At 48.1% G+C, this 12,992-nt stretch overlaps 1 protein-coding gene across 4 annotated transcripts in view; it reads left to right on the top strand.

The window, feature by feature from the left end:
• Nucleotides 1–12,992, top strand: part of PAX7 (paired box 7) — a 151,049-nt gene that overhangs the window by 74,942 nt on the left and 63,115 nt on the right. For all 4 annotated transcript variants that reach the window (XM_033159465.1, XM_033159463.1, XM_033159464.1 and 1 more), the window contains exon 5: nt 10,474–10,673. In XM_033159465.1, the coding sequence (XP_033015356.1) occupies nt 10,474–10,673 (200 nt within the window). The remainder of the gene's footprint in view (nt 1–10,473; nt 10,674–12,992) is intronic.

The raw sequence follows: 12,992 nt of genomic DNA, 5'->3' as shown, positions 1-12,992 counted from the left end.
GGCCACTGGCCTGATCCAGCAAGTTCTTCTGATGTTCTTATCCTCCTTGCATGGAGAGCAAGGCTATCAACAGCAACAATGTGCTCTGCCTCCACAGTCAGAGGCCATAATGCTTCTGAATACCAGTTGCTGGAAACTGCAGGAAGGGTCAGGTCACTTTGGGTCAGGGGCGGATCTACTACGAACCTAATGAAGTTTAATCTTCAGGACCCCTAATCCCAGAGGGGCCCCAGAAGCGACTTTGGTCTACATTGCTTAAAAATTATGGGTCTAGTAGACCCAATCTGAGTCGCACGACTCAATTTGATTATTTTGTTGTTGTATATATTTCAACAATCCTAAAGTTTGAGGGCCACTAGCAGAGATATTGCAAAAGTAGAGTGTTGCAGTAAGTTGGCTGTTCTGAACCCCCTCCCGCTTCTTCACAGAGGTCAAGACCCTCAAGGGATAAAAGTGAGTTCACGAAAGTACTTAAGTGGAAACCACAAATGCAAAAACGTGGACAATTTGTGGTGATCCATCGTGGAACAACCCCAGTGAAGAAGGTGACAATGTTTACCCAGAGCTCATTGCTGGTTGTGAAGGTCCCCCCCCCATACCAGTTCAAACTTGGGCCCCCCAAAAATGTAGGTCCAAAACTGCTTTGGGTCCTGCTTGCAGGCTTCCCATTGGGGTATCTCCAAGGGCCTTCTGGTGGTTCCTTCAATGTGAGAAATGAAGTTACAGAGAACTAGGCAGAGGGCCTTCTCGGTAGTGGCACTGGTTGGAAGGAACCTCCATTTCTTAAATGATCTCCCAGTCTAAGCTGAAGCAACATGAAGTTCATGACTTCCTCCATTGGGGGGTAACAAATTCCCCTAATTTAGAGTCTTCTCATTCTGGGAGTTTTTGAAATCTTAGCACAGCCAATGCCACGAGGAAATTCTCCTCTTTGCACAATGGAAGAGTCTGATTTAACCACGCAACAGGCTGAAGACTATGGAGCTGCTATGAGATTGTGGGAATGCACAGTGGAACGTGTACTTTATTAAGCTTTTAGGATATACCTTCTAACTCCTAAAGACTTCACAAAAGATGGCAAACTCTTAGAGTCTGAACAACTTACTGTGGAGGACCATGGAATGAGAGGTGGACAGCAGGAGGGAGGCACCAGTTTTGTCTAAATTCCTGGATCCATCCGGCATCTCACATCACCTCTCACAAACTCATCCAGATGGACCCAATGAATGACATACTGTTCAATATTCCTCTCATGAAAATAGGGGTGTCCATAGTAATAATAATAATGTTATTATTAAACCCCACCCATCTGATTGGGGTGCCCCAGCCACTCTGACCGGCTTCCAACATATATATAACCTAATAAAACATTTAAAAAAATTAAACTGCCCTATAGAGGGCTGCCTTCAGATGTCTTCTAAGGGCTATGTTACTGCTTACAGGTGAAACTCAAAAAATTAGAATATCGTGGAAAAGTCCAATTATGTAAGCAATTGTTTTCATTAGCTACTGGAGTTTAATATATGAGATAGACTCATGACATGCAAAGCGAGATATGTCAAGCCTTTGTTTGTTATAATTGTGATGATTATGGCGTACAGCTGATGAAAAACCCAAAGTTGAAATTGTTAATTTGGGGTTCTCATCAGCTGTACGCCATAATCACCACAATTATAACAAACAAAGGCTTGACATATCTCGCATTGCATGTCATGAGTCTATCTCATCTATTAGTTTCACCTTTTAAGTTGAATTACTGAAAGAAATGAACCTTTCCACGATATTCTAATTTTTCGAGTTTCACTTGTATCTCCTTCGGGGTCGCATAACTCCATACCCTCCAACATTTCTCTGATGAAAATAGGGATGTCCTGAGGAAAAGCGGGACATTCTGGGATCAAATCAGAAACCGGAATTGCTTCTGTAAATCCAGGGTTTCCCCCCCACCCCTGGAAAATAGGGACATTTGGAGAGTCTGGGGCGATTTATCCTCCTCATCCCTTTGCCTTGAACAAATTAACAGAAGAACTTAAGACAAGGCCCACCTACAGCATCCTTTTCTTACAGTAGCCAACTATATGGGAAGCCCGCAAGCAGGAACCGAGCACAAGAACCCTCTCCCCTCTTGTAGCTTCCAGCAACTGGTATTCAGAAGCATTCTTGCCTCTGGCCATAGAGGCAAAGCAGAGCCAATTCTACACCCCCAAACCTCCATTCTTAAGCTATTACCGTATATTCTGGCATATAAGACTACTTTTTAATCCAGGAAAATCTTCTCAAAAGTCAGGGGTCGTCTTATACGCCGGGTGGAGAATCTGCGGTCGAGTATATCTCAAACTCTATATTTTAACTGGAAAAGTTGGGGGGTCGTCTTATACGCCCAGTCGTCTTATACGCCGTTCTGCCATTGAACTTCCATTTGCTCCAACTCAAATGCAGTAATCTTAACACCGCACCCCGAATCTTTGCACCCGAAAAGGTTTACAAAGCAGTAGCACCGCTGCTTCTCTGATCCTGGATCTTCCGTTAAACTTGGTAGGAGGGGTTAGTTTTGCATCTTCGCCCCCCCTTTTTTGAGATGATAACAATCTCCTCGACCCTTTGTTGCTGAGGACCCCTTCTCCTTCTTCTTCCCTGCCACCCTTTCTCGCCTCCCCCCACCCCCCACCCCCCATCCAGAACCTCCGTTTTAATATTCAAGCCGTTACCTTCTCTGCGAAGCTGCGCCGGGGAGGTTGACGTGCCCCAGTTTATTGATATCACTTTGGCCTGTCAGCTGCACATTCAGTAGCTAATGGCCCCCTAAGGTGCCCGTCCAGGCAGCTCTAAAGAGATCTGCACCAAGGAGAGAGAGAAAGAGAGGGGGGGAGAAATGCCCCCTGTTTTTTGTTGTTTTTTTGTTTTTGTCCAAGGTGAGACAATACAGAGGAGGGAGATCTCAGTTCCCAACAGATGACAGGGCTGATAAAGAGCCCGGCGATGCAATAATATCTCTCTTTTCATTCCTTTCCGCAATTCTTCTTTCTGTCACTTCCATTATCTTCTCCTGCTCTCTGCTCTCCCTTCACTTTCTTCTCCAGTGTGGAAAGAGGAGACAAGTCTGAGCGGGTTCAATCCCAGGCATAGCTTGGTTTTTTTTTTTAAAGGCAGCCTGATTTCTTAAAACCATTCTTGACGGCGCACCCTTCTTCTCACACGCCCTCTTTCTGATTGGTTCCTTGTGGTCCTTTGAATCTTGGATGTTGGCGGACAGATTGTCCCACCAGGAGGCCAGAGAATGGGGAGTGAGTTGCTGCTGGAAGACACAGGCAGATGAAGACCTTCTCCGCACAGTGCATAGTTAAACTTTGAAACTCACTGCTTCAGGAGAGACAGATGACCACCAACCTAGATGGCTTTAAAAGAGGATGGGACAAATTCATGAAGGAGGAAACAAGCTTCCTCCATTTTCCAGGGGACACAGCCCTTGAGATATTTGCAGATGGCTATCTTATCTCCTCTCAGTCTCCTCTTTCCCAGGCTAAACATCCCCAACTCCCTCAACTGTTCTTCATCAGGCTTGGTTTCCACACTCTTCATCATCTTGGTTGCCTTCCTCTGCACACCTTCCAGCTTGTTAATATCCTCCCCAGCCTAGAACCGGACAGAGGACTCCAGATGTGGTCTGACCAAAGCAGAATAGAGCGGTACTATGACTTCCCTTGATCAGGACCCAATAATTCTGTTGATGCAGCCTACAACAGCATTCACTTGTTTGGTACTGCATCACACTGTTGACTCATGTTCACCTTGCTATTCTGGCTGTGGGCTTCTGGTTGGCTAATGTGAGAACAGGATGCTGGATTAGATGGGCTATTGGCCTGATCCAGCAGACTCCTTATGTGTAAGAGAATGGGGCCAGGTCACAGGAAAGACAAGGGAAGATTATAATTTGAGAGGGAGAGAATGAGAGTAATGGGCTGATCTGAATCTTTTTTTCATTCATGGTTGACTCACTGGGAGGACCAGGGAGTCAAGTTTATTCCCAGCAACTGGCAATCAGAGACATTTACTGCCTCTGATAGCGGGAGCAGAACATAACCATTGGCAGCCCTACCCTCCATTAATTTGTTTAATCCAAGCTGGTGGCCATCACTACATCATAAGGAAATGGACCCTTATCTAGTCCAGGGATGATGGTAGCTGGAAAAGTAAAGAAGGCTACAGATTTTCCCTACCCCAGCATTCACAGGGGGCAGAGTTTTGGTGGAGTTAAGGAGGGGAAGTGAAGGCAAGTGATGGTCTAGTTCAGAGATGGAGAACCTATAGCTCTCCACCTCCAACTCCCATCTAGTTGGCGGGTGGGGAAAACAGTAGCCCTTTGGGTGCTGTTGGACTTCCTCTCCCATGCACCCCAACCACCATGGCCAATAGGTTATGATGATGAGAGTCCAGCAACATTCGGACGGCCGCAGGATCCCCGCCCCAGCTTTAGGTTCCACTTGTTGGGCTTCCTGTAAGCATCTGGAAGAACAGAATGCCAAGCTGGATGGACAGTGCTTGCAGAAATGAGTTTCTTTATGTTCACAGCCATGATTGATGGGAACCTGTGCCTTTGAGGCAGCTTTCCTTTGAATCCTACTTGCTAGGAGAAAAGAACAGTAGGTGGTCTTCAATCTTCATGCTTATGAGCTTCCCAGAATCCCAGGCTAATCCTTATTCATCTTCTCCCTAAACTCAGAAGGGTTGAAAAGGTAGATATCGCAAGTTTTAAGTCAGGTAGAAGCTATCTCTTCTTCCTGCACCGATTTCTTGCCCCAAGAGGTTGGCACTCCACAACATTACCAGTTTTGACGAATGAGGTCTATTTTAGAGAAGAAAGGAAGGAGCGTCCTGCTGGATCAGAGGAGGCGGGAGAGCCTTTCTCATCCCGAGGGCCTCATCCCCTTCTTCGCAACCTTCTGAGGGCCATGTGGGTGGGGCCATGGGCAAAAATGGGCGGTGCAACAAATGTCAGTTTTTACCTTTGTACAGCAAGCTAGTTTCTACACCCCCTCACAAACCCCCATCCAGATATGCAAGAGTTCAAGGACAGGTTCCATCCCTCCCAATATGCGTATGAACCATAGCCATTGAGGGTTGTGACCTTGAGAGTGTCCCAAGCCCAGAGAGAGGGGTCTGGAGCAGTACATTTGACCCCCGGGAGAATGGCGGAGCTTCATGCTCCGGCACCAGGGGGGCAGTGAGCAGGCAGGGGTTGGGCTGGTGAGCACCCTGCGGCAGAGCACACCACCCGCAGAGGCGTGGCACCCAGCGTGGGTGGGGGACCAGCTGTGATGGCACCCCGCTGGAATCACGCTGCCAGGGGCGGTGCGCTCTCCCCCCCCCCCCGCACTCCTCTTCCTCTGCCAGTGCCCTGGGACTGAGGCTCCCTACCGATGGATCAGATGAAAGCTCAGCAACCCTGTTCTGCCTCCGTTGTTGGAGGTAGTATGCCTCTGAATGAATACCAGTTGCTGGAAACTACAGGAGAGGAGAGTTGCCGTGGGATGACTTCCCACTGGGCCATCTGGTTGGCTACTGTGAGAGCAGGATGCTGGACTAGATGGGCAAATGGCCTGATGCAGCAGCGGGACTAGTCAGATAGCTCAGTTGCTCACAGCGTGGTGCTGATGATAATGCCAAGGTTGCAGAATCGGTCCCTGTATATTCCTGCATTGCAGGAGGTTGGACTAGATGATTCTCAGGGTCCCCTTCCAACTCTATGATTCTAATGTTCCCATGTCCATCTATTCCAAGATCCTAGCAGATGCTTCCAGCATTGAACATGGCAGCCCTCCCCCATGTTTCTGAGATTCAGTGGCAGACTGCCTACGTACCTCGAGGTTTAATTCCTATAACGGCAAGGAGAACATGAAAGCAACCCCACTGCATCGCTTCAATGGTCCACCTAGGCCAAGGATAAAGCTGGACTAAGACTTTCATCCTCCTTCACCGTTATCCATACAGGCTGATGGAGCTGATGGGAGTTGTTGCCCAGAACTATTCTGGATGTGGGCCGCTGGAAAGATTCAGCAGGGTTTTTCATAGGTCCTTACCAGCCCTCCCAAGAAACTGGTTTTCAACTGCCCACTACTGCCACCAACCAGGCAGGTTCCACACTCTCCCCATGATCTGAGAGAGCCTGTTCCTTTATATCTAATCCCTTTCTAAACCACCTACCCTATAGCCCATTCCACATACAAACCCACATCTCCTCGCCCTGCTCTCTGTCCCTCTGTTTAGTCAAATTTCCAAGTTCTCCCAACTCCATTGCAGGCATTGCCTTCCAACGCCACTCTGTTACAGCTGACCAGTTCAGTGCCTGGGAGGAGGAGGAGAAGCAGCCTCATATATCTGAAAAAAAGGCCCCCTTAATGCGTTGCTGAGCACACCGGTCCCCAGCTGAGCTGTAAATGACTTTTTTTCCCTCCCCATTTTCTGAGGCCAGCCGCCCTGTCTGTTTGGAATTCCTGGACCACCTCACCGACGTGAGCCCTCTCATTCCACCCGGGCTGCATTACTAGATTAAAACGCATATCAACGATTACGCGATTGGTTTTTCTGTGTGCGGCTTCACACCGCCAAACCTTAAACTATGTTAAACTGTAATCAAAATTGGATGGAGGAGGGCGGTTTGTATGGTTTTCTTGGAGGGTGCGTTTTTGCTGCAAGGAGTGACAGATGGAGAAAAGGGAAGCCAAGATGAGTAGCAGATGTTGGTGACTGGTTCTCTTCGGATTTGTAGGGCCAGGGAGGACAATGCAACGGTGTGCCCACCCTAGAAATAGCTCTCGGCCCTAGTCTTGAGAGTTAATAAACATGATTTTGGCTGATGAGTGTGAGTATAGGAGAGAAGGGGTGTGTTTTTATTCTGCAGAAATCTTCTTTCACCCACATCGCTCTCCCCCCTCCCCCCTGCCCTGTTGCGAAGCTTTCATAGAATTGCAGAGTTGGAAGGGACCCCCAAAGGTCATCTAGTCCAACCCCCCCTGCAATGCAAGAATCTCAACTAAAGTATCCATGACAGATAGCCACCCAACCTCTGCTTAGAAACAGCCAATGAAAGAGAGTCCCCCACCTCCTGAGGGAATCTTTTTAATGTCAGGAAGTTCTTCCTAATGTTCACTTTGAATCTCCTTTCTTGTTGTTTGAAGCCGTTGGTTCGAGTCCTGGCCTCCGGAACAGCAGAAAACAAGCTTGCTCCATCTTTCACGTGACAGCCCTTTATTAACATGACTAACAACCCTAAAGTGTGGTAGCGGGGCATTACATCACACCATGTACAAAGCAAACAATATTTCCCCCCATTATTTAGAAAATATTCTGCATCCTTATATATCAATGCATCCCTGTTTTCCGGGCTGGCGCGTGTGGTGATTGTTAAGCATCTAAGTCTGAAGCACAGGAAATAAAATCCCACCAGGTGACACAAAAGCATTCTGGATTGTCCAGCACCCTAGGAACTCACAGATGGTGTGCAGTTTTTTCTGCAAAAGCCAAAGTCTGTAAATTCTTACAGTTGCTCTCCTCTTTTTCATTTGGGGTTCAGTGATCTGTCCAGACAGTCTTGGACAGTATCTGGGGGATGAGAAGCACAGATAGGTTGTGTTTTGTGTTTTGTTTTTTGACTGCATTTCAAAAAAATAATTATTATTATTTTCGATCATCCTAGTTGCTCTGCCACCTTCTCTCCTCCCGTTTAAGGTCTCATTTGCGTTTTGATGGGTTTGGCAGTTTCTGTGTCCTGTCATCTCATTCTGAGCAGAATGGCAGTCAAAGGGGGTGAGAACCACTTGGCAGTTGTGCCACCTCCCTGGAAGGAGGGGGGGAGTTAGGCCAGGGGTGCCCACTAATTATTTTTTTTAACCAGCAAAGCAAGGTGGCTTTATTTACTCTCTTCGAGAACAAGTTCTGATCTGGTCCAGCTGGTGAGCAAGGAAAGAAAGCAATCGTTGCAACATGGGGAGCTGCATTATACTGAGCCGGACCCATTGGGCCATAGAGCTCAGTATTGCATACACTGACTGGCAGCAATGGCTTTCCAGGGTTTCAGGCAGCGGGATCTCCCAGCCCTCCCTGGAAATGCCAAGGATTGAATCTGGGACCTTCTGCAGGCAAAGTGGTTGCTCCACCACTGAGATATGGACCTTCCCCTTAAAATAATGCAAGGATCTAGTCTTCATAGAGACATGGGAGAATGTCTTATACCAAGTCAACCCTTGATCCATTTAGCTCAGTAGTGTCTAGGCTGACTCCAGGGTTTCAGATCTGACAACCACAGTCCTTCCTAGATATATCAGGGATTGAGCTTGTGTGCATAGCAGGTGCTATCCCCCTGAAATTTTGTGCTGCTATTGCTGTTCTGTCCCCACTTGATGCCAGAATAGTACACCTCTGAGAAGAAGCTTGCCATCACGATTTCTGAAATTCCCAGCCCAATGCTGTATGTGTGTCTACTCTGGAGAAAGCCAAACTGAGCTCCATGGGGCTTGTTTCGGAGCAGACGCAGATAGGAGCAAGCTATCCATCACGCCGTGTCGGAAGAAGTGCTTCCTTTTGTCTTGAGCTGTGTACACACGCCGTCAAATTAAAGCACACGTCCCTTGCAGAAATTAAAAATTTTAAAAATCCCAGGAACTGAAGCTTACCCCCCCCCACTCAACTACAAATCCCAGCACCCTTAGCAAACCACAGTTCCCGGGATTCTTCGGAGGGGAGGGTACGTGCAGAATTTGCACATGGTGTGCATGCAACCAAGCTGGGGTAGGGAATTCAGCCTGCTGCTGCAAAATAAAATTTAAAAAGCTGCCAAGGCTTGCATCTTCAGAGTTGGCGAGCATCCCTTCCTAGTTAGGTCTGCCGTTCCACAGCACAGAAGATTTGGTGGGCTATCGAGGAGACCTTTAGGGGTGCAGGGATTAAGGCAGCCCAGATGGGACCATGATGGGGAAAGCAGAAGAAAGGGAGAGTGGGTGAGTGGGTGGGAGCCACATTATCTTAAGATGCGCCTAACCCACACTCTCTGCCTGCCGCTAACCCCTTCCCCCCACCTCCGAATCAACTGGCAATCCGATCTCCAGGTTAATAAATGCGCCTCCATGTCTGGGCTGGACGATGAATCCTTCCAGACGGCACCAGGGTGCTTGGAGACAAGACAGCAGGTCCTTGGTGCGCCTCAAGAGTTCCATCAGAGCCTGGAGGGTCTTGGTGTGACCAATTTCTACCTAATCCTGTTGATTAATTTAACTTTAAGGGCCTCCCAGGAGTGCTGGAGGGGGGAGTTATTGGAAGTCCAGCGGAGGGAGGGGAGAATGGAAGAAAATCTCTCCTCTTTTTGTGTGTTTGGCTATGAAATGGTAGGTTTTTTTAAAAAAAAAAGTGTGTGTTTAATTAGTGCACAGGGAGCATAGGAAGGGAGGCCTTGCAGAAAGCTCGGTTGGCTCAGGCCAATGGCCTGTCTAGTCGTGACATAGAATCTTAGTCGGAAGGGACCCCCGAGGGTCATCTAGTCCAACCCCCCGCAATGCAAGAGTCCTGCTCTGGGTGGGCTTGAACCGCCAGCCTTCTGGTTAACAGCAAGACACGCTGACCCGTTCCAGCATCCTGTTCTCACAGTGGCCAACCAGATGCCCATTATGGGAAGTCCAAAAGCTTGGATGGTTTTCAAAGAGGATTGGACAAATTCATGGAGGAGGAAGAGGAGGAGACTATCAGTTCTTGCTAGCCATGATAGCTAGTACTGGTCAGAGGCAAGAATGCTTCTGTATACCAGGTGCTGGAAACTGCAGTTGGGGGTTGGGGAGTGCTCTAGTGCTTGAATCCTGCCCCATTGGGGCATTTGGTTGGCAACTGTGAGAGCAGGATGATGCTGGACTAGATGGGCCATTGGCCAGATCCAGCTGAAGGCTCTTATTCTGTTTGTATGTTGCCACACACCAGGACATGCCACCCGAGGCACCTTCTACACCTTGTCTTACAGAAGGGTTGGTCATGTTCCCACCATGTTTCCACTTTTGTTGTTGTTGTTCAGTCATTGAGTCGTGTCCAACTCTTCATGACCCCATGGACCAGAGCACGCCAGGCACGCCTATCCTTCACTGCCTCTCGCAGTTTGGCCAAACTCATGTTAATAGCTTCGAGAACACTGTCCAACCATCTCATCCTCTGTTGTCCCCTTCTCCTTGTGCCCTCCATCTTTCCCAGCATCAGGGTCTTTTCCAGGGAGTCTTCTCTTCTCATGAGGTGGCCAAAGTACTGGAGCCTCAGCTTCAGGATCTGTCCTTCCAGGGAGCACTCAGGGCCGATTTCCTTGAGAATGGATAGGTTTGATCTTCTTGCAGTCCATGGGACTCTCAAGAGTCTCCTCCAGCACCACTACCACTTCTTAATTTTTGGCCCAGCTTGGCTTGTGTTTTCATCCGCTTCCATCTCTCGTTCTCGTCCCCCCACCAGGCAACCGGCTGGATGAAGGATCCGATGTCGAGTCGGAGCCCGATTTGCCCCTCAAGCGCAAGCAACGCCGCAGCCGGACCACTTTCACAGCGGAGCAACTGGAGGAGCTGGAGAAAGCCTTTGAAAGGACCCATTACCCAGACATCTACACCCGAGAGGAGCTCGCTCAGAGGACCAAGCTCACTGAGGCAAGGGTCCAGGTAAGGGATATTTTGTCTTTATTCGTTCACTAAATATATATCCCTCCCTTCCTCCTCAACAAGCCAAGGGTGGCAAACAGATGGAGATACGCACTTCTAAAAAAACGTCAAAACGTTCTAAAATCAATTCTAAAAGCATTGACGCTTAGAAATATCCTTCCATCAAATGATCTCAGGGCAGCCAGAAATGGTCTTCTTCATCCGCCAAACCCCTGGAGAAACAGGAATGTTTTTGCATTCTTCCTGGAATTTAATAAATGAAGGGGATGGGTGCCCTTCACTAGGGAGGGCATTCCACAACCAAGGGAGCCACCACTGAAAAGGCCCTGTCTTGGGGCAACACCAAGGGGGCAGCCCACAGGGGTGGCATCTCCAGTGAGCCCTCAACAAGAAGTGTCAAGACATTGTTGAGGGGCTTAGGAGAACACTTCACAAGATTCTAGGATAGTTGCCAACATTGGCAAATGACCAGAAAAGTGGCATCCTAGACCAAGCATGGCATCAGCCTGGGTCAACAAAGACATCCAGGGTTGATGCTGGTCATAGAATCACAGAATTGGAAGGTACCCCAAGGGTCATCCAGCCCAACCCCCTGCAATGCACAACTGTCACAACTTTCTTTTGTTCTCAGGGTCGTGGGTTCAAGCCCCACACTGGGCAAAAGATTCCTGCATTGCAGGGGGTTGGACTAGATGACCCTCGTGGTCCCTTCCGACTCTACAATTCTATCATTCTTCCCATGTATAAGAGAGAGGGGGGGAGGGAGAGAGAGAGAGAGAGAGAGAGAGAGAGAGAGAGAGAGAGGAGGAGGAGGAGGAGGAGGAGGAGGAGGCTGCCAGCTACAGATGCTAGTTTTATATTAGTTTATTTCACAATTCATATACTGCTTGATCATAAGGCAGAGGGCCTTCTTGGTAGTGGCACCCTCCCTGTGGAACGCCCTCCCACCAGATGTCAGGGAGATAAAGAATTACAGAACTTTTAGAAAACATCTGAAAGCTGTTCAGGGAAGTTTTTAATGTCTGACCTTTTATTGATTTTTATATTTTGCTGGAAGCCGCCCAGAGTGGCTGGGGAAACCCATCCAGATGGGCGGGGTATAAACAATACAATTATCATCATCATCACCATCATCAAGAACACCTCAAAGCAGTTTACAAAATGAGCCTCAAAGTGGTTTATTGTTTTCAGTTAGGGTTGTAGCCAATGAAGCTTCACTCAGAGGAAACCCCCTGGAAATAAATGACCCTGGGTTAGTCATGGCAATTCAATTCAATGGATCTACTGTGGGTAGGGCAAACATTGGAAAAGTCCCATGTGCTCGTTTTTGTACAAAGTGGCTTTTATTTGCAGCAAATAAGAGTATCGGGAAGTTGTGAATCGCTGTCCCGGATGGGTTGGGGGGCAGTACGAGAAGTGAAGTGTTAAATGTGTGCTTTGGAACATGAGCAATTATAGAATCATAGAATTGTAGAGTCGGAAGGGACCCCCAAGGGCCATCTAGCCCAACCCCGCAATGCAAGTATCACACCTATACCTACATGTGGGGGAACTCCTTCCACCGTGGCCTGCCGTAAGACCATTATGTCCAGAAACTAAAAGCTACCTTGCTGTGCCACTGTTAGATTGAGCTTGGCACCTTCTGGAGACATCAAACACTGCAGAAGAGGATGCCTTTCGGTAACGTGGGTCTCCATTGCACAGTGTGGGAAGGGGAGAAATGTCAAAGTGAATATTTGGGATTCGCGGCAAGTTGCTTGATCAGATGGAGCTGACCAAAGTTCCCCAAGTCGAGGGAGGGAAATTTCCTGGCCTTTCTGGGACTGCACCTGTCGCATGCAGGCTGGCGTTATTTCTCCACCTTTGGCTAATTTACGGAGAACCTTTCCGAAAGCCAAAACAAACGGTGGGGTTTGAAGCAGCACCGTGATCCCATTGCAATTTGATAACCCCGCTGGGGATTCCCTGAACCGGAGCCTGATGCATGGTGGATAAATCCCCCATTCCACATTGTGTGCAAACACACATCAGCAGAAAGGCTAAGAAGTGCGAACAGATCAGGGAGTATAATAAAGTCTTCTGGGAAGGGGGGAGGCAGAGTCTACAATGGAAACACCAGTTGCTAGACTTTTTCTCCCTCCTTGAGGGCACAGTTAAAAGTCCAGGGGACCTTGGGGCTGAGAGGGTGTCCTGATTTTAAGAGATCACAAAGATGTATGAAGCTGTTCATTATAGACTTTTTCTCTATTTCTCATTTTTCTCCTTATTTGGTTCAGTTCAACCCATTTTTGCATTAGTTTGCATTTTTTTAAAAAGTAA

Source organism: Lacerta agilis, chromosome 8 (assembly GCF_009819535.1).
Source record: "Lacerta agilis isolate rLacAgi1 chromosome 8, rLacAgi1.pri, whole genome shotgun sequence".
NCBI lineage: Eukaryota > Metazoa > Chordata > Lepidosauria > Squamata > Lacertidae > Lacerta > Lacerta agilis.
The sequence above is the reverse complement of the archived record's forward strand: the minus strand, read 5'-3'. Positions and strand labels throughout refer to the sequence as shown.